We start from the raw sequence: 24,555 nt of genomic DNA, 5'->3' as shown, positions 1-24,555 counted from the left end.
ATTTTTTTTGCCAGTCTCATTGAGAATCAAGGCAGATATTCCACAAAATATATAGCAAATCAGGTGCATTTGGAAATGAGTCCTTCCCCCTCTGCACTGCCCCAATCATTGACTATCCAAATGGTGCCCATGAGACGTAAGCAGAGAAGAAACCCAGTGAGGATGAAGACAGAGGGATCACAGAATGTTCTGGCCTCTTTCCTTCATGGGCTTCTCCTTCCTTTACTTTGGCTTACCAAAGAAATAAATAATGCTTGCTCTTCTGTGTCCTCCCAGACCCTTTTTCCTTCACTTCCCGACTCCTGTATGACAACGACATGATCTCCCTTCAATGAGCATATCAGAATCTCCAGAGGTAAAAGCATGGGTAATAAAACATTATGGAAGGTAAAGATAGATAAAATCAGCTTGGCTGATGGAGGCCACATGGGAATCAGTGAAGGTTGAAAAAATTTCTATTTTTCTACATAAAGTGCATGTGTCAAAGTCACTGCTGACAAAGTTAAAGGACATTTTTCCATTTAGCCTTTGATTTCCCTTAAGTTTTAGTATAGGAATCACTATACCTTAAAGAATAAATGCTTCATTATAAACGTCCAAGGTACAATTTTCCTACAGCAATTCCCAAGTGGCAGTAAGAAATATGGAAAGACGACTGTTGTCTGAAGTCATATAGACTTTGAATCAAATTCCAATTCAACAATTCAACTACTTGCTCGCTATGTAATTGGAAAATCTCTTAACCTCTATGAGCTTCAATTTCTTTCTAACAGTACTCATAGTAGCTAACTGGTCTAAGGGCTTTCCATGCATTATGGAACTGAATCCTCATAACCACCTTATGAAGTAGGTATTATTTTCTGTTTAACAAGAAACGGAAGCAAGACAGGCTAAGCAACTTAACACCAAGGCCAAATGACTAGTGAGTGGCAGATCATAATACCTACCTGGAGGATTCAACGGGTTAATGTATGACAAATGTTCTAGTATAGGAGTAGGCATATAATAGCTGATTAAAAAATGGAAGCTGCCATTGTTAGTTCAAACTGAGTAGCAGAGCCTTACCCTAATCTCTTAGTCTTTCTTTAGGGTAAGAAAACTCCGTACTGGCTTTTCTTCCTAGAATGCTTTGAAGGTTTTTTCTCTTTTCTGCTCCACCTCCCTTCTCTTCTTCCTTCCCTTCCTCTCTGTCCCTTTGTCTTCTCTTCTCCCTCCAGTGTAATCCTTACATAGTTTATCTTTCTCAACTTTTGCTACAATGCCTTTGTCTATGTCAGGCAACCTGATAGAGGACTGGATAACTTTGGAAATCCGTATTTGTTCTGAGATGCCTTTTGGTATCACTTGTTGGACATACATTGTGTCCTAGAGATCCAATGATACTGTAAGAGGAAGAAGTCACTGCTCTTAGCCCTACTGTGCTAGTGAATAAGCCCCAGAGGAAAAATTACACTTAGTGAAAGAAATGGATCCAGCAAAAGTGGAAGGCAAGATACAACTGTGACTGGTAACAGGAATCTAACATTGTACAGTTACTTAAAGCTCTATCGACTACTAAGAAATTCTTGAATGTGCATTGTTTCATATATCCTTTTAAAAAGTGAGGACACAGAAACTTAGCACTTGCAATAGGCAGAAGGAAGTTAAACAGTGTGGTCTAAGCAGAAGGCATCCCTGAAGAAAAAAGTGATGTGGTCAGTCCAAAGAAGGCTGGCTTCATGAATATAAGGGAATGCTTTGAATCAAGGAGAAGCATGTTTATTGAGTAATTATTCTATGTTACACTCTGTGCCAAGCCTTTTACCCAGAGTACCTCAATTAATTACCTCTAGTCCTAACTAGACAGGTAGGTCAGTAGTATTCCTTATTCCTAATTTTATATGTGAGAAAACTAGGCATAAAGAGCTGTAGTATCTTAGCTGAAGGTCATGGAGTTAATAAGAGTAGGTTCTATCTAGGACTGGTACTCAGATCTTATAATCTCCAAAATCCATGCTTTTCTAAGGTACCATGCTTTTGGAAAAAGGTTCAGACATGTATCTTTGTATGATAAAATGCTCAAAGCAATTAGATATACACTAGAAGTACAGCAAACTATATTGAAAATATTTAAAAAGGGGCCCATTTTCACCTTTTGAAGGCACAGCATTTCTAATTTGTATGATTCTAATGTGTCCATTTTCAACATAAAAGTGGCAATGTGATTGTTGGTATGGATGAAAATAACAGAGTACAAGTTTACTGTCATAAACAGATGCTTTCTGTAGCTTCTATACACTTACAACCTCAAACTCTAAAAGCCAAATGTACAATTAAACCTGAGCATTCTTAACAGAGGCTTATAATGCATACAGATCAGAGCCCTAGAATGTGTTCTGAATTGAAGTAAATTTAAAATAACAATTTTTCTGCTTTTACTTTTACAGAAATAATATGCTTTTAAGGTTGTTCCTACATACCACAGACACACACATATACACATTAAAAAAAGAGGCTTAACAAAATTTTGTAAAATCTGTTTCTAGGTACTCAGAAAGAAGTATGAGAATTATGGGCAATTTTTGAGATCAATTGTACTTAGGCTATTGATTTGAGAAAGTAAAAACAGTCAGGAAAAGAGAAGAGAATAAAGAATGTGAGGACAGAGGGAAACATCTCTCAAGAAAAGCATCGCACAGTGAGTTGTAGTTAGCATTCAGTCATTGTGTGACAAACTTGATTACAGAGAATCCTATCCCCATTCCTTGGCTACGTAATGGTCTCAGAGTTGAGAATTTCACTGAAGCTGTCAGAATTGGCAAGTATATGGGTTTAAGGTATCTTTAAGGCTCAATTCTAAATCACCAAATTTTCTACTATCACTGAATAGGACCATCTTTACTATAGAACTCTGATTCTAAGGTGCAGTGCCTGTAAGTTCCCTATAATAAAATATTTACTGCTCTTTACCAGGATATTTTCCCAAAATTCAGGGCTGGTGACATACTGGTCTAAGCATTCCATGATCCAAGATAGTAAACTCCCTGCTGTAATTTCAGTAATTTTGAATATGCTATAACTTTTCAATATGCTATCTAGTGTATTCCCTTTGCCTACTGACACTGCAATTTTATCCAAAAGAAAATTCATCAAGTTGGTCAGGCATGATTTGTAGTCAAAGCCATGCAGCTTACTTCTCCTGATACCAATATGATAGCTACCTGGCTTTTTGCTTTCCTATTACCCACTTCACAAATTCATACAGATATGAAAGTTCAAAAGAACAAAATAACTAACATCTTTCTTTCCTCCAAAGAGATAAAGTTCTATTGCAGAGACAAATATGAAAAAAGATACTCACCATAAGTGCAAATCATTTTACTAGCTTCTCTGAAGAGAAGAATTCCATTAGGAGATGATACATCAAAATTCAAACGCTCAGATCTAAGAAATATAGCAAAATTAGGCCATATGTGCAAAAAAAGAAACCAAATATAGGTTGAAAATATCTGGCATTTTCATTTATTAGAAGAGCAGCTGCACAATTATCCCTTTTTAAAAGTGTCATTCCATTAAGCAAGTGTTGATAAAATATGTATGCTAATATTTTTACTATAAAGAAATTAGGATAATTTAGTAGAGCTATTTTCATTTATTTGCTGATTCAAAGAATTCACTTTCACTGTCATAACAATATCTTGACATTCTATATCTCAGACCTCCTTTCCCTTTCCTCCTTTCATGCAAAGTGGCTGACAGATAATAATAAAAAAAACCTCAGGTGTGTATGTATACATTTATATAAATACTTGGATAGAGACTGACATTTGAGATCTCCTGTAGTGCCTAATACATTTTAAAAAATAAATTCTAAAGTGACAGATAGGAAATCTAGGTACTTTTTTTTTTTTTAACTCTAGGTACCTCTTTAATAATGCTTTTCATGTGCATGAATCATCTGATACTTCAAGCATATTTCACACACATTCAATTACATATGGGCTATAGCTTCCATTTCACATAGCTCAAGTAAAGAGAAACAAATCCCAGAAGTTTTAAATGAGAACAACTGTACCTCCCTGGCTCCTGACAGGCAGGAAAACAGTATGAACAGAGTAAAGGATTAACATGCCATCCTGACAGAAAATGTGCTTTTTTAACATCACTTTGGCTCTAGTTGGCTCTGACATGCCTTGTTGCTTCACTTTCAAAAAATAACAGTGTATTTTTTAAAGGATTAGCAAAATACATGAAATCAGGCCATGGCAGAGAAATACCAAACAGCAAAGATATTTGCTGAAGTCCTTTTGCCAGGAATAGAATGAGTTATTGCTTCTCCATGCTTTTTTCAAAATGCTTTAGGATTAATTACAATTACAAATTAGAAATAATATTGTGAACATTTGATTGTCATACAATTTCTGATGAAAGAAAACAAGCATATTTACATAATTCACATTAGATTCTAGAGAAACAAAGACAAGATAACATATTCTGAGATCACAGATTTTCACTAGGTAGTTCTTAGAACAATTGTGCTAGATATGAATTATCTGCCTGTGGCATATATTAAATACCTTACAATATACAATGCAATGATTTCTTTCCTTTAATATTAAATATTGTATCACTAATATATAATATCAATTATGTAGTTGAAATAATTGTAATTCAATAAAAACTAAATTTCTAATATAAATACATAGCCATTCTTCCTTTAATATTTAAGGCATCTATGAAAATGGTTTTAAAAACTAACAGCTTTCAAAAGAATAATACTCACATTTATTTATTTGCCAGGTCTTTTTCCACCTTTTGTTCAAAAAATGTTTAATTGTTGCTATGAAAAACTCTGCACCAGAGACAAAAATAGGGCTGCAATCCATACTCCTTCCCTGTCTGGATATCTCCCTTCCAACACACAGTATACAAAAAGGAACTGATGAAACAGGATGGCTAAGTGACAGGTAATTTGGTGCTAAGCCATATTCACAATGACATATTTTAGAGAGGTAAAACCAATCAGCTTATTGCAGTTTTTCTCTCTTAGCTGTATCTTTGTTAGTATTTGTATGCAGAGTATTTGAATCTCTGCTGGTCTATGTAAATTATAAGGGCAACTAGGCAATTTGTGAGAAGGGTTGTAGTTGCTATTTAAATGAAAATTATGAGTGCATAAATCACCCACATACATGCATCTTAGCATAGAGGAAGAAGGGTAACTTAGAAGTCAAAACAGGGACAATCCCTAGGGCTCCTGAGACAAACTATGTGTTCATAAATTGCTCTGGGACTCAGTTCCTTTTATCCATAAAAAGAAACATCTCAACTCAGAGACCTCTAAATTTCTTTCTTGCTTTAAAATTCTACAGAATTGCAGTTAAGCAGTGAGACAATTAAAATAGTTGCTTTTCCTCCATTTTGTGGCTTTGAATATTAAATAACAGTGGCTGCAGTCTTCCAATTTTTTTTATCAGTTCCTATATATAACTAAGTGTACTGTATCTTTCCCCCAAAAGGTTTTAACCATCTCTAATTCTATTCCTCTCACTGGGCCTTGAATATATATATCCAAGCAGGAAAATCTGACCTCTGGAAACTGCTGCCAAACAGTAGTTTGTTTTTTTACTCCCCTGTCATACCTCTTACCTATTTTGCATCAGTTCTGCCATAAGTTTTAAGATGGGAGTTGTACATGCTGGCTCTCCATACCATCGCTCAATAGCCTTTTGAAGAACGGGAAGATATGCTGGGTACCTTTAATAAAGCCTGTTAAAGAATTTAAGGGTGAAAAGAAATACTGTTCCTGAAAATTCGTGTCACTTAAAAAAAAGGAAACCACATTTGTTGTATGTTTAGTATACAATGGCAATTTTATAAATTGCTCTCTTTAACCCTCACAGCTATACTTTTTTGGGAAATGCAAATGATTTGCTCCTATTTGTAACATACCCCATATATTATATTGCCTTATAGTTGGCATACTCTGTAAATAAAAGATACACTTTAAAAGTATCAAAAGTAACATATGTGAAGAATTATGCTTAATATTATAGGAAAGGAAAATAAATTTAGTTAATGAGAACAAAAATATATATGATTTCTTATTATCAGAGTTTCTTCGGCATCAAACCACTAAAGAAAAAATGATTATGAAATTTAAAAAATACATAAAAGTTGAGGGAAGTAGTACTAATAAACCCCATATATCTATCTCCTAGCTTCAAAATTACCTACATTCTTTTTTTCAAAGTTGCTGACTTGCTCTGCTTGGTCGCACTGCAGCTCCAAGGAACACTGGGAATGTTAGCCTGAAGAAAAGCTTTGGATACTTTTCATCTATTCAAGGTCAGTGTCGCTAAAAGTAGGCCCATGTCCACCTAAGGAGAAAGTCTCAAACATCCTCCTCAATACTAAGGAGCATATATTTCTGATGAGTCAATGGCTGAGACCATTAGAACCTGAAAAACTGACTCAGCTCCACTGGCCTTTTAACCCATAACTGGCCTCCTTGCTAAATGGACACATAAATATAAAATTAAGGCCTAAAAATGCAGCAGAAAAAATTCTTACTATGCCACTACCTTCATCTCCTTTTTCTTTTCTTAATCTCCAGGTGTCTCTCTTTCCAATGTTCTTGTCTTTTTGTTTCAGAAAGTGCTGAACTGATCACTTAATGGTGTTCCTTTTCTGTGTGGCATGGGTAGAGATCTCCATGGTGATAAAGATCACAATTTTCTTCCGTGCTCTTAGAATTTCAAATTCCTTAACATGGCATACAAAGCCCTTTAAGATCTGGGCCCTGCCTACCCCCAGTCTTCTCTTAGTATTCCTACACTATCTATGGTTCAGCCATTCTTAATTCCCTGCAAATTCACTGATGCCAGCTCTCTCATGTCCATTCCTCTATGTGCTACTTCTTCTGCCTAATGCATCTCTCTTTCAACACCTAGCCTACTTCATTTTCCCTGGGGTGGTGAAACTTATTTTGTCAAAAGGCATCAACCTCTTCCTCATTTGTAGTCAGTCAGCGCTTTGACCACATCTTATAACAAACTGTATTAGGTTGGTTGCTTGTGTTATCTGTTTGCCCATTAGATAATGAGTTTCTAAAGGGCAAAGACCTATGCTTTCCTACCATGCCCCTGCTAATTCCTATTTATCCCTCAGAGTTCAGTAGAGATGTCAGTTATTCCAAGAAGCCTCCCTGACACCCCTCCCTCTAAAAGGGGTTAGGTGTGTCTCCTGGGTAGGCTGTGGTGCTGTTTTAGTGCTATCATAGCACTTTATCTCTTACCGTATACACTCTTTGAGGGCAGGGTTTAGGCATTTACTGTATGTGTGGACCTGGCACAAAGTAGATTTCAATAAATACTTATTGCTGTAAGCCTGCCAACCTAACAGTGAGGTGTAGCATATTTGATTAAAACTACCTATTTAATTATTTTTAACTGTGTATTTTGCTTTGAAGCTTCAGGAAATTATTCACATAACTTTCAATGAAAATAAGCCCTCTAATACCTTAAGAACGGCATGCTCCTTGTAACTGTAAAAAGAACATTTGGTTTCCCCTCCCCAGTTATAACTATCTACCATGTTAAGGCTATATCTGTATATATGAAACAATTTACTTAACAAGTATTTATTGAAGTCCTATTCTATAATTGGCTATTCATTGTTTTAGACTCTCTGAAGACACCAGAGACAAACATTAAAAAAAATCCCTGCCCTTATGGAATTTATATTCTAATAAGAAGAGACAGAAAATAAAGTAGATACACAGTAAGTTAGGAAGTGTAACAGAGGAAAGTAAAGCAGAGAAGAGAGATAAGAAGTGAGAGTACACATATGAGTGAGGTTTCACTTGGATGAAAATGAAAAAAAATCAATGAGCTTGATTACTAACTCTATTTTGGATTTTGTCCAGATAATTTATGGTTTTGTTTTTTCTGTGGAATAGAAAATTTGTTCATTTTGATAGATGATAGATACTATGTGCTGTGTACCTGCTAGGGGCTAGGAAACCAGAGATAAGTAAGACATGGCTTTTGTTCTTAGGGAAATTCATGCTCCAGTCTAGGTGGTGGACATATAATAGAGATGCTCTTGAGTGCCAAAACTCTGAAGCAATATCAGAGGAGCACAGGTGAGGAAATATTTCACCAAGGGATCTTCAGAGCACAAACTCTGATCATAGCGGGCAAGCATCTGAAAGGCTCATCAGGAACTGGAAAGACCCAAACTTCAAAATTTAAGAATGTCATAAGCACACAGAAGCGCCTTTGCAAGGCATTCTAGAGGCATTAGGACCATCATATTTTTCAGAGCACACTGCTTTCGCTATGGGATAGGGCCGGGGGACATAAGGGGATGCCCCCTTTTCTGTGCAGAATGAGAGCACTGCCAATTCTAATATGCTTCTGACAGAGGTGACTGCCACAGAGAAAATGAGTGATTATTGGAAAGCAGAGTAGAGGTCTACCAAGGAGGGAGGTTAAAAGGGCTTCAGAGTGAGAATGCCAGACTCAGATTACAGGGTGAGAATCAGAACCCAGTCTAAGAGCTTAATTTTCCAGTGGCCTTGTGAGGACTACACATATTTGGATAGGAAGAAGACAGTGGGAGCTGTTAGACAGAGGTACAGCTCTAATTGCTTTCACCTAGATCTCAGTGAATTCCTAAGGACTACATCAGAAAAATGAAAAATCAAAAGCATTAATGATGTTATCTCCTTATAAGATGCCAAATATGAAAAAAGGAAAAATACTAGGTTTGCTTCCTGACATCCATCTAACCATCCATCCATCCATCCATCCATCCACCCAAGTTATTAGTACTTATTATGTGCTGCACCCCAAGAAAACAGAAATGAGAAAACATAATTCTCTCCCTCAGGGATTTCACAGTGGAGAAAGCATTATAACATACTAGAAGGCAACAAAACTTTTTGTTAAAACTATTAAGAGATATGGGTGTGAGAATATGGTTCCAGAACAGCAATCACCTGCCAATTCAGAACTTATTTTAAAGGTATTCCATGAATGTGTAACACCTGTATCTTTGTTTATGAAGGTAAATGCTGCTGGCAGCTTTTACTTTTCCTTCTGTTTGGTAAATGCCTATCCATCTTTCAACACCTAGTTCAACTTTCATTTCCCTGGGAAGCCTATTCTTTTTGCCAAAAACACCAATCTCTTCCTCTTCTATGTTCACATGGTCCCAGGCATCTTTGTTGTAACACATTGTTCATTAGCTGTTTGTTATGTCCACTAGATTGTGAACTCCTAAAGAGCAATCTGTTTTACTCGCTCTTGTGAAAAGTAATCCTTTAATTAATTCCTCATGCCGGGCCCACAGCACTCAAAAAATGATTGCCGAACACTGATTTTTTAGGTTTACTTTCTTCCCTATTTTAATTTGTCTAACGTATTGCTGATTACTTTCTACTTCAAGTGTAATTCTGATTTTGTTACTCAATCAAAACCATCAATTGCTTTATACTATCTATGGACTAATGGTTTAAATTCCTTAGCCTGATATTCAAGGGTACCAGGCAATTTGCATTTGCAACCATGAAGCAAGTGGTTATCTATGATAGAACATCTTTTCCACTGTTCCCCTTCCTAAACCGGTGCTTAGGCCAACTGAAAACCTCTTACTTTGTAGTTTCAATAGCCCAGTGTTACTTAATTGTAAGATCCAGGAAAATATCTTCACTTTTGCATAGCCTTTCTGATTCCCCAGAAAAATGCAATCACTCTCTTTGTATCTTTGTTATGGCACTTATCACCTTCTACATTTTATTATAGTCATTTATGCATGCATCTAACTGACTCTATTAAACTGTAAGTTCATTTTGGGGTAGGATTTGAGTGTAAGTAATCTACATCTAGCACAGTCCTTAGCAAAATTTGCTGAGTAAGTGAGCAAATGAGACTCTTTTATCTCATTCATATTAGGGAAAAGAACTAACAACAGTGGTATTTAGTTTGTGCCAGACATTGTATTAGGCCCTTTATATATGTGTCAGTTCAATCCTTACAACATACCTGTGGGATAGGTATTATTAGTCCTATTTTATGGAAGAGAAAACCATGATTCTGAGACATTAACTTATCCAAGACCCCACAGGTTGTTAAAAAGTGAACCAGGACTGGAATCTAATACTGTCCTATTCCAAAGTTTGTGCTCTTTGACGTATCCCATGGTCTTGCCTTATCTTTTACAATGTGTTTATGTATGTTAATAAGTAGCAGTGATTGCTTGACTGAAAAACAGTGGACTTAAAGGTGAGATTGTGACAATTAAAAGACTGAGTGTGGGAATAGCATCATAAACATTCCTGTATTTTTTTTCAATTTTCATCTGGATTTTTGATACCTCAGTCAAGTATGAGCCAGGAAAAGTTTAAACAAGGTGACTAAATGCTTTGCAAAGTAAGGTGCTTTTATATTGCTGCATTCTCACTACAGGGGCAAAGTAGTGTATCATCGATTCTTCTTCAATTCTCTAGTAGTGGAATAATTTATCAACATGGTTGCTGTGTAGTTTCAGGCAATTTAGTTTTGGAAGGACAGAGTGATAAGCAATGTAGTTCATGTTATGCAGTTAGGCAGTTAATGCAGTCAGTGTTTATAGAAATGTTTTTGAATTAAATAGCTAACCACTAAAATAGCATTTTATCAAATAATCGCCATAAATAAAATGCATTTTGACTTTAAGATGACATGTGCTCTTACAGGACGTTTCTTCTGCATGCTAAGGACTGTATAACAAATTAAAGAACATACATTTATGTGGATAAAAGGCAAATAAACTTTCCCCAGCAGTAATGCAGGAATCGTCACTGACGGCTTGACATATCAATATTTCAGGAAGAATAAATGACTTTCATATCCATGGTTTTTTTTTTTATCATATTCATTTTTACATTACTAGAATACTTTGGAAAGAATGTGTACTTTATCACCTGAAACTGCTTAAAGTATTTCGAAATATTTTAATAAAGCTTTTTGAATGATCAAATAATGTAACTTTTAAACAAATTTTACTATTATTATAAGTATTTGCTCTTCATCCCTTGCCCAGAGGAAAACTATAAATCTTGTCTCAGCTGAATGAATACCATTTATCATATTCATTTTGTTGTCAATACAATTATGAAAAGCCTTTGGCCTTTTCCCAAGGAAGCTGATTTGCTACTGAAACTCAATTATTATAAGCAAGACTGGTACCAAGCTAATCTAACACAGCTTCCTGCATAACTGACACTTCGCCCTCTGCCCCTGACCCTAATAACATCAACATGAATGGTCAAATGGAGGAGACAATGGTTTCCAGTTCAAAACAAAACACTTTTAAGTCCCAGGGTTTTCTGTTTGCTATTTTCTGCCATCTGCTGGACAAAAGTTTTACTTCAGATAGGTGCAAAAGGAGCAAAGCGAGGAAATGGAAAACAAGAGTTAATTAAAAACTTAAATTACAATATGTTCTATAGATTTAAGGCAGGTATGGCAGCTATTTCTATTCTCTGACACTGAGGGGAAAGGTTCTGAACTTGACTCTTGGGTTGTTGAAGAGGAAACGTTAATTGCTGAACAGCCTAGAGTTGTTAACTTGGTTTCAAGATCACCATCGGGTTTAAAGTGCCACAACTAGATTTTTAAAATAAATGATGAAAGTTTTTCCTTTATGAGTTTCTATTTATATTTAGAGAAACAAAAGGGTCTTGGGTAATTCCAGTTTATCCTTCATAGTTAAAAGAATTATAAGAATTTCCATGTTAAAATCTACCATCTTTGTACCTGTACTTTGTATGCTGATAAAAAGACATAGATGATTCCTTAATGACATGGAAAATTCTTATCTTTAACCCTTCTATGGACATGTAAACCTGATGAAGCAAGCTTTAAGAGTAACTAAAAATGTAAGTCAGTATTTAAATTAATGTTAAAAAAATGTTTTTAATGTGTAGCTTTCTCCCTAAAGCATGTCCAGATCCCTTGTAGTTGTTTTTGGCCTAATTGTGACATCAATAGTTAAAGATTTAAGTTGAAATTTTAAGGCGTTTCTTTTGCAATTTAATTTATGAGGGATGTTTGGATAAGAAGGGCTTGAAAAGAGTAACTAAGAAATAGTATAACTTAAAATATAAAATAGCTTTAAGGCTACAGATTTTTCTTATGTGCTTGGACGGTTTCCTATGTAAAGACATGAAACAATGTATTACACTTATAAGACTTGCATGAACTGTCACTTCCTGTGAGGATCAAAGAAGGTTCAAAGTTATTAAAACAATATAATAGTAACCACTTATGACTACCAAATATGTCCCACACATTATACAAAGCATGTTACCTATTTTAATGGTCACAGTAAACCATGAAGCTGGACGTCTACTTTTTCAGATGAGGAAACCGAGACTCAGAGAAGTGAAATGACTTGCCAAAGTTTACACAGCAATTAGGTGATTGGGATTTCAAGCCTGGCAGTCTGACACCAAAGTCCATGATCTTTTAATTTTATCTGATGAGGCACTTTTGTTGGGCAAGTTTGTTTCTTTATTATGCTGTCTGTACTAAGCCCTGGCAAAGGTAATTTCAAATTTTTTATACCAAATGAAAACTCCTGACCATTTATTTCCCCCCTTTCATGTCCATGAATATTTTCATGATGATGCAAAACTGTAGCATGATAAATTAAGCCTCAAAGAGAGTAAGTGAGCTTCTCAGCCCGGCTAGTTGAGATGGAGTAGGAATTCAAATCCCTAGAATGCTAAATGATAGGATTCAGTGATTCTGAGCTACAGATGTTAGCCTGGTTACCCCTGCAACCACAACACAGACAATCATTTGAGGATGTGATTTTAAGTTGTCAATATTTAATGACACCAAAAAGTGACCTCTCTGAGCTGGGTCTCCAAATGCTGTGCTCAGTTATCTGTACTGCTGCCACTGTGCTGTAATTTTTAGCTGATTACACATTAGTTCATTTAGCTTTGTTTCCTCTTCCCTACTGTGCTATACTATTAAACGAAAGCGAGGGGCCTGGCATCCCTCTGTGCACAGAGCTGGTATTGTCACAGTGTAATAAGGATACATCCAGTCAAACAGCATGGTGTAGCTGGTCTTTGTGTTCAGTGCAAAGGCAATCCCTCGAAGATCTCTTGCCAGCCCGATCAACATACGCTGTCAGTGGGAAAGAGACACAGTAATTGATTTTCACGTTAGCACAGAGCAGATGGAGTAATAATCAGGCAATAATGACCACGTATCTGATTTTGATTCATTAGCTAAAATGTCTCGTTCAGATCCCTTTTTATAGGAAACCATAGACTCCTTAAACAAGCAGACCATCAAATCTGCTGACCAATTCTACTTTGCTTCTTATAAATTGAGCTAAGTCATAATTCCAGTAGCTTAGGAACATTTTGATTCTTAATATAATTGTTTCTCAATAATGCCAAATTAGATTAAAAAAAGATGAGAATTGATAATTCCACAAAACACAAATGCACAGGGTCTAGATATTATTTAATAACAGCATATTTTAACCATATCAGCTTACATAAAATCAGTCCCACTGTGCAATTTGGAGTTTATCCTGGAAAGACACTGGCATTTAAAGATCCCTAAAGAATATACCCTTAGTAACTTAGGACAAAATAAAACTGGCCAGGTGACCTCCTGGTACCATGACACATGCAGAATGGCACTTACATTCCCCAAGAAAGGAAAAGAGTTCTATATATCATTGAATCCTATATTTATTATTTCTAGATTTGAAATCAGAAGCTTTGAATTTGAATTTCAGCTTTACTTCTAAATTGTAAGGTTTAAGGCATTTTACCAGTCTCAGTTTTCTCATCTGTAAGAGGGGCTAATAATATTACTTTCACAGAGGCAGTGTGAGAATAAATTTTAATGAATTTATGTAAAAATCCCTAATAAGAGCCTGATACATACTAAGTGTTCTGTAACTATTTTAGAGGAAAAAAAAAACTTGACTCTTAAATAAAAGAGATCTGACTATACTCTGAACTCTTAATTAAGCTGTCCTAAGGATGATGCTTGGGAAGAGAAAAAGAAAACCCACGAACAAATGTTAGACTGGCAGAACAAAGAGCACAAAGAAACACAACTGCAAAGCAAGGGGCTGGGATAACCGAGATAAGCAATGTGATTTCTGAAGATACTGTTTCAGTGGAAATAGTGTGCCAGAATATGGTCTCTAAACTTTGCTTTTCACCAGATTTTCTTTTACCTCACACTTTGATAATAAATAAAAACCTCTTTAGGAAGTTGTTTAAATTATCATTAGGTGCTTGGAAATGAATCCTGACCTTCATCTTAATGGCTAAATAATATTTCAAAGTAGCAAATAATAGTTTATCTGTTGGACATGTCTGTAATTTCTGATCCTACCCTCAACCCCCACATCCGAAAGATGACTCAATATAACTGGAAGTTGTTTATAAGGATATTTGGTTTATCCATTGCTTAGCAGCTTATAGAATGATGGTAATTGGAATTTCTGAATCTATAAACCCTGAATTTGTTTCTGCTTCTTTAAATGACTTAATTGTTTCACTTTCATAATCTTACCAGTCCTCTATTTCTATCAGCTAGCTTCGTTGTAGTTCTCTCATGAGACTTGCTATTTTTTTTTTAAACATTTTGCCTGTTATGTAACCTATTTTTACCACTTGGAAACTGTTCCCCTCTTTCTCAGCTTTCCATATTTCTCATAGCTTCTAGAACAAAATACATCTTCTAAGAAGCTATCTTCAAACAATTCTATTCTGACTAGCTTTGCAGTCTTTCTACAGAAGTGGCCTTTTTGGTCTGTTTTTATGATGTACACTTAAAGATTACAGGCTACTATATATAAAGCACCTACCATTCAACTCTAAATTAGTCAATAGGAACCATGAGTTTTACTTTCTTTGTGCCTAGTGCAAAGGGCTCTTCCAATATTTTATTTAGACTATTTTCATTACACAAAAAGGTTAATATTTATTTTATCACACTTCTTTTTCTTCTTTAAAAGATGCCAAGTTAATAGAAGTGGTCTAAGTGACTGGAATCTATGAAATTATGTCAATGTTTTATTTTAGAAATGTTACTTCCTAGCAGAGGAAGCATATAACAATATGTATGTTTTTAATAGATTCAACCAAGCAGAAAACTGCAGTATTAATGTGCACAAGAAACAGATTTCTTATGCTCAAGCAATGTTTTTGATCTAAACAGAACAGCAAGAGTACTGTAATAATCTATACACTACTAGAACAACACTAAGGGAGTACTTTCCTGATAGCCAAAACATACCCAGGTCTGAGACAAGATGACTGTTTACTAGGAGCTCTCAGGCTACTAAACAATCTCAGGCAGAGAGGTAATCTGACTGAAATTTAGGGGAGGACGAGCCACAATTTACCATCTCATTTAAAACAGTACAAAGAGGTTTATTTCAAAAGTTGCCTTTCTCCTAAAGCCTGGTCAACACTTGATCTGAAATGTGAAAAACTCCTAATATTTCTGGTGAGGCTGTTTTCGGGAGTGGGATAGGTCTGAGGTATCTAATCCTAAGAGCTCCTTTTTTGGATAATTCAAGGAAAAATTGCTCAGTGCTTCAGTCTGCTGCACGGTGAAACAGTTGTCTGTGTGCCAAGTGTGAGACGGATGGGCTGGGAAACAGCTGAAATGCGGCTCCTTCCACCCTGACCCCCAAAACAGGGTTTCTAATGGAAAGTCTGACAGACCCTTTACTGTAGTGGCACTACTGGGGGCAGCTATAATATTATCCTCATAATTCTACTATATAATAACAACAAAGAAAAAGAAGGTGAAGGGTCATTGTGCTTTGTCTTTAGAATTAAGATGGCTGTCTTCATCCTTACAGCATACTCTTAATTCTGGAGACACATCTTAATAACCTCTAAATAGTTCCAACAAAAGAGCCGTGTCAGAGGAATGAGCAGGCCCCAAGGTGTTTCAACTGGAGTGTTTTCATCTGCCTTTATTGCTCTATCCCTCTCCAGAATTAAGGCAATAACCTGTGATAAATTATTCAGGAACTGCTACAGGGATCAAAGCAAAATCATTCTGTTAAAGTGCTGTTTGCAACATTTGGCACTTAGTGCGAAAACTTTTAATGTGCGCATGCTGAAAATCAAGGATTTTAAATAATTTAACATTGTGGAGTTTTTACGAAGGGACTAAAGATAGCAGGTTCCTATTTAAATGCTCTTCTTCCTCCGAGAAGTTTTCATTCATTTTCCTTTAAAAACCATGACGTCATGGCCAGATCAAAAATGATGCATGAGTCAGGGGAGTACTGGACTATATTTTACTATGGGTGCAATAATAGGGGGAAAAACATATATTTTGAACTAATGCTTTAAAGCCAGGATTTGCCACAGTGTTTTCTTTCTTTTTCCCTTTACTTTGAAGCGAAAAACCCAAGACAAAAATTCAATGTTCTTTTCAATTTTATTAGGACTAAGTAAGAAAACAAAGCCATAAATTTAAGAGTTTTGCAGCATTTCCTCCCCTCACAACCATACTTCAATTTGGCAACATATGTCCTTAATGCTTATGCTCATCCTGAAATTCACATTTGAAAAATATCTATAAATAGGGAGTTAGAAAATCCTGGTAAGGGCTGCAAATTAAATGAATTTGGCAGTCCTGAGGCATTTTCATAGAGATATTTTAACAGCATCACCTCCTGTGGATTGGAATACTAAATACTTTATTGAAGAACAAAATAGAACTGTTTTTATCTCTAGTCCTTGCAAAATGAAGTACCTGAAAGCACTTTTGCATGTATTATTTATTCATCATGATAGAAAAATAGCCTTAACCTAATAAATTACATTTAAAAGCATTTAGTGCAAAAGTTTTGTTTATGATAAAGCAACAGATTTAGTTCTTTATCGGTAGCTTAAAGCACCAAGTTTTCTTTATACAAATTAGACAGATGGTGCTTACAGTAGAATTTACTAAAGGTCTGTCACAACAAATGCAGCCAAGCTGCATATTTAATCACTGCAGAATCTTGTCTACCTGCAGCTGCCAACTGCTAATCCAATTTCCCTGATAAATGTGGCAAGAGACACGATCAGCAATAAAGAGCATCTAACTCCATTTTCCTGCAGGGCGTCTTTTGATGAACATTTAGGACGGAAGCACGGAGTGCACTGTGTGGCCTTGGTTCGTGGCAGCTGCATGCATTCTGAGGCACAGTTCTCAGGTTACTCACTTAATTCTGCCACTATCATTACGTTGCTATTGATCTCAGTAGCTGTTGCCTACACAGCATTACTCTAGATGAAGCTGAATCAGGCAGTTATCATGCATCAAACTTGCTCAAAAGCCTGGAGATTTCCCCTTAATTACTTGTGATTTTATTTGCAAATACCGTTAAAGTGTAATCAAGCAGTCACTTTCCAGGGTCGTTAAGAACTTGCTGGTTTAGGGATATATCACTGGAACACCATTAAAAATGACTCTAGGAAGATGGTTTCTATCAAACTAGATGGGATTACATCAAAATGGGCTTGGAGTATAATGAAATCTTCAAATGAGACAAATGCAATTTTTACAAAGATGGTGTTTTTCAACCTCACTGCTTCTTTTTGATATAAAAGGGCAGCAATAGCCACCTTAAAGATGGGAAGATTTTATTGGTCATTAAACATATTTCGAAGACCTCTAAGAAATACAGCTAACCTGAGTAGAAACTGGTGAAGAATTTCAGCAAGACTATAAACACAAAGAAAATCTCTTAAGATTCCTTTTTGGTTTTAAAATTCTACATGCACTGCCTCTTGATAAACATTCATGTCAAAAACTCTATTTCAAATTAAAAGTTATAGTATTTGGTTAGTTATTTTTTGGTAGAAGAATTACACTGAACTAATAACCAAAGGCCATCATTTTTCTATTTGGCTTCTTCCTGCTAATTTTTTTGGTAGAGAGAAGAGGAATGATGGTTAATCTTTTCAACATATTTCAAATAACAATAAAACATGACCCAAGCATCACCAACAAAGGTGCCTACATTCTCTGGAGCATATTCGTGTTTTAAAAATAATAATCAGTGCCAGTCTGTTTAATACAGCCCTGAAACACTATGATTTCACAAGATGCTGTTTCTATTTAGCAGATCTTGTGCTCCCACTCCCCACATTAAAATATGGGGCTGTTTTGTCACAAACAGCTTGCTACACTTAAGGATTTTACTAATAAAACATAATGTTGTCTTAGATAGTAGGACTGTTGCCACAGCTGAACTGACTTGTCAAATCAATCCTAATATGGCTCCCACAGGCACATAAAAACCTTATTTAGCTATCAGTTATCGTAATCACTTTGTTCAGTTTAAGAATGCAATACTTCAAGACCAGCTCCTATTCATACATATATGCCTAGCCATTTAATAAAGTCTTGATTTATATAAATTCTTGTTTAAAAAATATTTAGAGATGTAGTGTTTTAGCATGTGTATATTTGTGTATTCCTCCCCATAAATCTGTTGAAACATACAGTATAGGGTAGATGAAGGAATAGGGATGTTTAAAGTGGTGTACCCATGAGAAATGGTTTTTTAAAGATACTAATTGCCACAAGAGACAAATCTGTGTCATTTAATCATAAACTGATCGTCCAAAGTCATTCCCCAACCTCAAAGTCCATTTTGTGTAAGAAACTAGAAAAGTACTTTTTTGAAAGTAGAACTCAAAGATGTATGCAGTTGGGAAAGCAAGACTGATGAGGCACACAGCACATACAAATATGTGGAAACTTCTTCTGGATCTAGATATTCTAGAATGAACAGTATCACTCTTCCTCATGTTGGAAGCAAACCCACCTTTACATCTTGTTGTTTAAAGTTGTTGTTGAATATTTGTAACACTGTTTCAAAAGAGACTGTAAGAGGCAGCATGAAATTCTCAAATCCATCCTCATCTTCGCCTATCAGAAAAACAAAAGGGTCACCATGGTTTAAAATGCACTCTATTGTACATTAGCCTCGGCAGTGAGTGCTTCATTCAGGCTTAGAAATGTTCCTGAGAAGGGGTCGGCCTGCATTCACATCTCTGCCACATTTTGTGATTTGGTTCATTGAATATTCTGGTGTTTTGCCTTCTCTTTTGCACCAAATGAAATGGTAAAATTATTTACCACCCATTTTTTTTTCTGGCTCTTTATTGGATCAAACAGACTCATGCCCCAGGCACCTCAGCCCTTCAGCTCTTAGGGCCCCCAGAGCTTCCCTAATGCCTCAAGGAAAGCCACTTTCAAAGCCTCAGAGACAAGCATCTTTTTTCCCCCTTATCTTTAGGTGCCAAGGCCCTAAAGGGCTCACAGACTCAGGTGCCCAGATAGCTATAAGTTATTATTCTTTTATTTATTTATTTATTTTAATAATTTGTTAAATACATGGCAGGAAAACTTTTATCTGCCAAATAGGACACGGTTCTTCATGGGTCCTTTGGGTGTTAAGTATGCTCTTCACGGGCATGCTTCTTCTTGCAGTAAGCTTCCTTTTCTTCATACAAGAGAGGGAAAAGAGACATTTTCGGTTGTTTTTTCGCTTTAAAGGTAGACTGTAGTTTCTTCAAGAATTCTATCAAGGCAGAATCTTCACTTAGGCACAATTTACATAGTAAACATATACATATAAAATACCTATAGTATTCTTTTCAAGGGTTTCTTTGAAATGACTTTGAAATTCTCTCATTCATCCTATACCATAGGGAATTATAAGCCCCACTTTACTGATGAAGAAAGAGGCAAAGAAAGGTTAAGTGACTTGCTCAAGGTAGTGTACTTAGCTGGAGGTAGAACTATATGGTCCAGTCCTCCTGATTTCTATGTTATCACTTTTTAAATAGTGCATTAGACCTCACAGACACTGCTTCTCAAAATGTGGTCCTTGATCTAGTAACTAGCATCAGCAACACCTGGGAACTTGCTGGATGTAGATTCCTAGGTTCTACCCCAGACCCACTGAGTCAGAAACTTGGGGTCAGGGTCAGGGGGTAGGGGGTTGGGGGTTGGGAGGGAGTGGAGTTTAAGGGCTTATCAACTTTTCTTTTAAGAAGCCCTCCAGGTTATTTAGATGCATGCAAATTTTTGAGAAACACTGGCCTACAAGCCATTCTACAGATAAGGTAACTGAGGCCCAAGGCCACATACACAGAAGATCAATGTCAGAATCAGGCTCTTTATGACTCTTAAGGAGTGGCTGATTTGGTTGACCCTGATCTTCTGTGACTTCTCTTTTCCCTTTAACTTTACATACTTTGTTTCTGAAGCCCAAAAGAATTAGGGACTTCACTTTGTTCACAAAGAGATGTCAAAAAGCCAGTGACTCTTTCCTGGTATGTTGTTTTGGACAAGAGTCCTAGGTGAGGGGTAAAGTAGATCAAATCATAATCCCTGCTCTCGTCAACTGGCTATGCGTCTGTGGGTAAAATTGCAATATTTCCAGAATCTCTTGCCTGGCCTTAGTGCATCTCCGTATGGATAGGTGTTTCCAAGGGGTGGAGAGAAGTAGTCCATCTCCATAGCAATAGGTAATTACAAGGGCCACAAGGGCTTATCTGGACTAGAGAGGGTGGGTGGACGTCTCTTCTTCTGCAGCCAGGTCATGAGAGAGACGTGGGACGACTGCTTGTAAGAAATGGGTTTCTCCAACTTTATTTCTCCCTTTGACTGATTTCGGTTTCAAAGGTATTTTGCCCCGGGCTCACCCCACCTCCCCACCCCGCCCCGCCCTGGAGTTACAGCAACCAAGATATTCCTTTTAGATATACCTTCTGTCAACTGGTGGTAACAGAGACCTTTACAGAAAGCCATTCTGGTGTTCAAAGCCCAGGTCAAATGACAGCTTTCCCAATGTCTCAGCTAAGCTCCCCTGCAAAATATCTGTAAGGTCCCACTGCCAAGTATTCCTCCTTCCTTTGGGTTCCCACAGCATTTTGTCTGATTTTTTACTACAGACAGCATTTATAAGTCTGTCTTGAATTGCAGATATTTAGGCATATAGCTAATCATAACACTAATAATACTGCCTGCATCATTCTACCACTACCACTATTTGATGAAGGTTAATGGGGATTAAATGATGTAAAACTTGTAACAAGTGTAATGTAAATTATTAGATCTACCAGCCTACACTGGTAGTATCTTTGGCTTTGTTTCCAGAGAGCTGAGACTGTGTATGTCTGCATTTTTCAGTTAAGTAGAATGATGTAGGTTGGGAAGGCCCTGCATTAAATAGCTCCACATACTGGCTCCACCACATACTGTTTAACTTTAGATATTTATTAATCACTATTAGTCTCAGTTTTCTCACATACAAAATAAGGATAAAAATACCTTTCTCTGAGGGTTATTGTGAGTATTAAATGTTATATGAAAAATAGAAGATGCTCAATAAGCACTAGTGGTAGTACTAGTATCATATAGTATTAGCACCTAGAACAGTGCCTGCCATATATAAGAGAAACACTGTTTTTGAATGAAAAGCAGTTGCTCAAAGTAGGGAAAATGGAAGTTCCATGGCTAGCATTCTCACCTGACCTTAATCTCGCCCACTGTATACGAGCAATGATGTAATAGCCTACTGTGCAGGAGCATGCTTGTATACCCATTGGCAATAAACCATTACTGCCGGTATTGCTATGAAAAAAGAGTTCTCCCGATGGTAAGAGCAGATTCTAGAGAAGTGAACAAGAGCAGAAGAGAGGAGAGCACAGGCCGGGAGTGAAGACAGAGCCTGGACAGAGGCTGAGACAGAGGCAGATGGGATTCTAGTGCTCAACCTACCCCTGCAAAAATAAAGCTTAATATGAGCCCCCTTTCACCCAGAATGTTCTGTTGTCTTTATTTGGGCTCATAAATCCAGAGTGAAGCTGCCTGGGGCTGGAACCCTCAGGGGAAAGACTCAATAATGGTGAATTTTTAAATTCCCTTATTTTCTTAACACCTGATATAGAATAATACAATAACAAATTGAAATAAACAATAACAATTCTTTAAATACATAATATATACATACATTAGATTTAAACTACGTAATCTCACTCTTCTAAGAGAAAGTATTTTCTTTTTTTTTTTTTATTTTTATTGAAGGGTAGTTGACAACAGTATTGCATTACATTAGTTTCAGGTGTACAACACAGTGATTCAACATTTATATACATGATAATTCTAGGTACCAGCTATCACCATACCAAGTTGTTACAATATTTTGACTATATTCCTTATGCTATACATTACATCCCGGTTACTTATTTATTTTACAATTGGAAGTGTGTTTATATATATATATATATACATATATATATATATATGTATATATATATATATATTTTGTGAGGGCATCTCTCATATTTATTGATCAAATAGTTATTAACCACAATAAATTTCTGTATAGGGGGGTCAATACTCAATGCACAATCATTAATCCACCCCAAGCCTAATTTTCGTCAGTCTCCAATCTTCTGATGCATAACGAACAAATTCTTACATGGAGAACAAATTCTTACATAGTGAATAAGTTACATGGTGAACAGTGCAAGGGCAGTCATCACAGAAGCTTTCGGTTTTGTTCATGCATTATGAACTATACACAGTCAGTTCAAATATGAATATTCATTTGATTTTTAAACTTGATTTATATGTGGATACCACATTTCTCTATTATTATTATTTTTAATAAAATGCTGAAGTGGTAGGTAGATACGAGATAAAGGTAGAAAACAGAGTTTAGTGTTGTAAGAGAGCAAATGTAGATGATCAGGTGTGTGCCTGTAGACTATGTGTTAATCCGAGCTAGACGAGGGCAATAAACATCCATGTATGCAGAAGATTTCTCTCAGAACATGAGGGGGGAGGTTCTAAGCCTCACCTCTGCTGCTCCCCATTTTCTCACCAGATGGCCCCCTGCGACTGTGCCTGTCTTAGGTTGTTCCTCCCTTGAGGAATCTTACCCGTCTCTGGCTAACCAGTCATCTTCCGGGGCCATACAGGGAAATGTTAAGTTGGTAAGTGAGAGAGAAGCCTTATTGTTTGAAAAGGTTAGCTTTTTACTTCTTTGCATATTTATGCCCTGTGGCTTCTATGCCCAGCATTTGTCTTGAGGTGTCTTTACCACTTGGAAGAATTATGATACTCAGTAAATTCGACATGTGGCACGAGTTCTATTTAAAGGTTGTGATTAGGTAGGAAGAAGAAAAGCTATAGAAGTAGCAGGCAGAAGAAAACCTGGGAAGATTGATTATTTCTTTGACATATCTTCTTGTAGAGTAACTTCAGCATGGATAGGTTTTAAACTACTAATTAAATTGTGCACACACATTAACATAATAGGAATATAGTTACCTAACCAAAGCATACCTGTAATTACCAGCCATCTCCAGTGAAACCAAGAAAACCAGTTAGGCACCTTAGGCATTTGTGAAAACTTATCTATGATATGGTGGATATTGTCCGACTGAACTTAAACAGTCTGAGAGAATTCAGATAAACTAGAACAACCCATTCCTGGGGACTGTTCATATCCCATATGTTCTTTTAACGATAAATAGTCTGTGGTTGTAAGATTTTGGAGTGCTACAATTTGCACTTCTCCTAATTCTTGGTTGAGTTCCAACAGTATAGATCCAGTCCAATTTTTGTTTTACTGTATGCACAGGCCAGCTTAGATATCTCCTTCCTCATTCCCATGGCAAGTCCAGGAACTGGTGGGATGAGTGCATCTACACCTGTGACAGTGCGTGGATCTTTGTTGGAGTTTTTTTTTTTTGCTGATCATCTTCTGTCATGAGTCTTCCCGAGAGTGCTGATGTTGGAAGTTCTTTTTCATATCGTATCTTAGTTCATTTTCGGGGTAGCCAAATTAGGCTTTGATCCTCTGTATAAACACAAACAGACCCTTTGCCTACACTTTTATATGCCCTTTATATCATTGTGTAGAACTCATTAGAGGTCACCACATAGGAACTGCGTTTTTTTTTTAATCATTAATCTACACTTACATGACGATTACTTTGTTTACTAGGCTCTCCCCTATACCAGGTCCCCCCTATATACTCCTTTACAGTCACTGTCCATCAGCGTAGCAAACTGTTGTAGAATCACTACTTGTCTTCTCTGTGTTGTACAGCCCTCCCCTTTCTCCCACCCCGCTATGGATGCTAATCTTAATACCCCTCTTTTTCTGCCCCCCCTTATCCCTCCCTACCCACACATCCTCCCCAGTCCCTTTCCCTTTGGTACCTGTTAGTCCATTCTTGAGTTCTGTGATTCTGTTGCTGTTTTGTTCCTTCAGTTTTTCCTTTGTTCTTATATTCCACAGATGAGTGAAATCATTTGGTATTTCTCTTTCTCTGCTTGGCTTGTTTCACTGAGCATAATACCCTCCAGCTCCATCCATGTTGCTGCAAATGGTTGGATTTGCCCTTTTCTTATGGCTGAGTAGTATTCCATTGTGTATATGTACCACATCTTCTTTATCCATTCATCTATCGATGGACTTTTAGGTTGCTTCCAATTCTTG

The 24,555-nt window shown here is 36.6% G+C and overlaps 1 protein-coding gene across 3 annotated transcripts in view; it reads right to left on the bottom strand.

Moving 5' to 3' along the window:
* The window catches only part of RANBP17 (RAN binding protein 17), a 383,252-nt gene that overhangs the window by 59,239 nt on the left and 299,458 nt on the right, over positions 1-24,555 (bottom strand). For all 3 annotated transcript variants that reach the window (XR_008993699.1, XM_036884800.2, XM_057491712.1), the window contains 4 exons: positions 18,856-18,959; positions 13,078-13,166; positions 5,629-5,736; positions 3,341-3,423 (listed from right to left, as the gene is read on the bottom strand). Coding sequence is in view for 2 of the 3 variants with exons in the window: in XM_036884800.2 (XP_036740695.2) it covers positions 3,341-3,423; positions 5,629-5,736; positions 13,078-13,166; positions 18,856-18,959 (384 nt within the window). In the remaining variant the exon portion in view is untranslated. The remainder of the gene's footprint in view (positions 1-3,340; positions 3,424-5,628; positions 5,737-13,077; positions 13,167-18,855; positions 18,960-24,555) is intronic.

This window comes from Manis pentadactyla, chromosome 2, assembly GCF_030020395.1.
Source record: "Manis pentadactyla isolate mManPen7 chromosome 2, mManPen7.hap1, whole genome shotgun sequence".
NCBI lineage: Eukaryota > Metazoa > Chordata > Mammalia > Pholidota > Manidae > Manis > Manis pentadactyla.
Note: the sequence above shows the minus strand (reverse complement) of the source record. Positions and strands in the feature narration are given on the sequence as shown.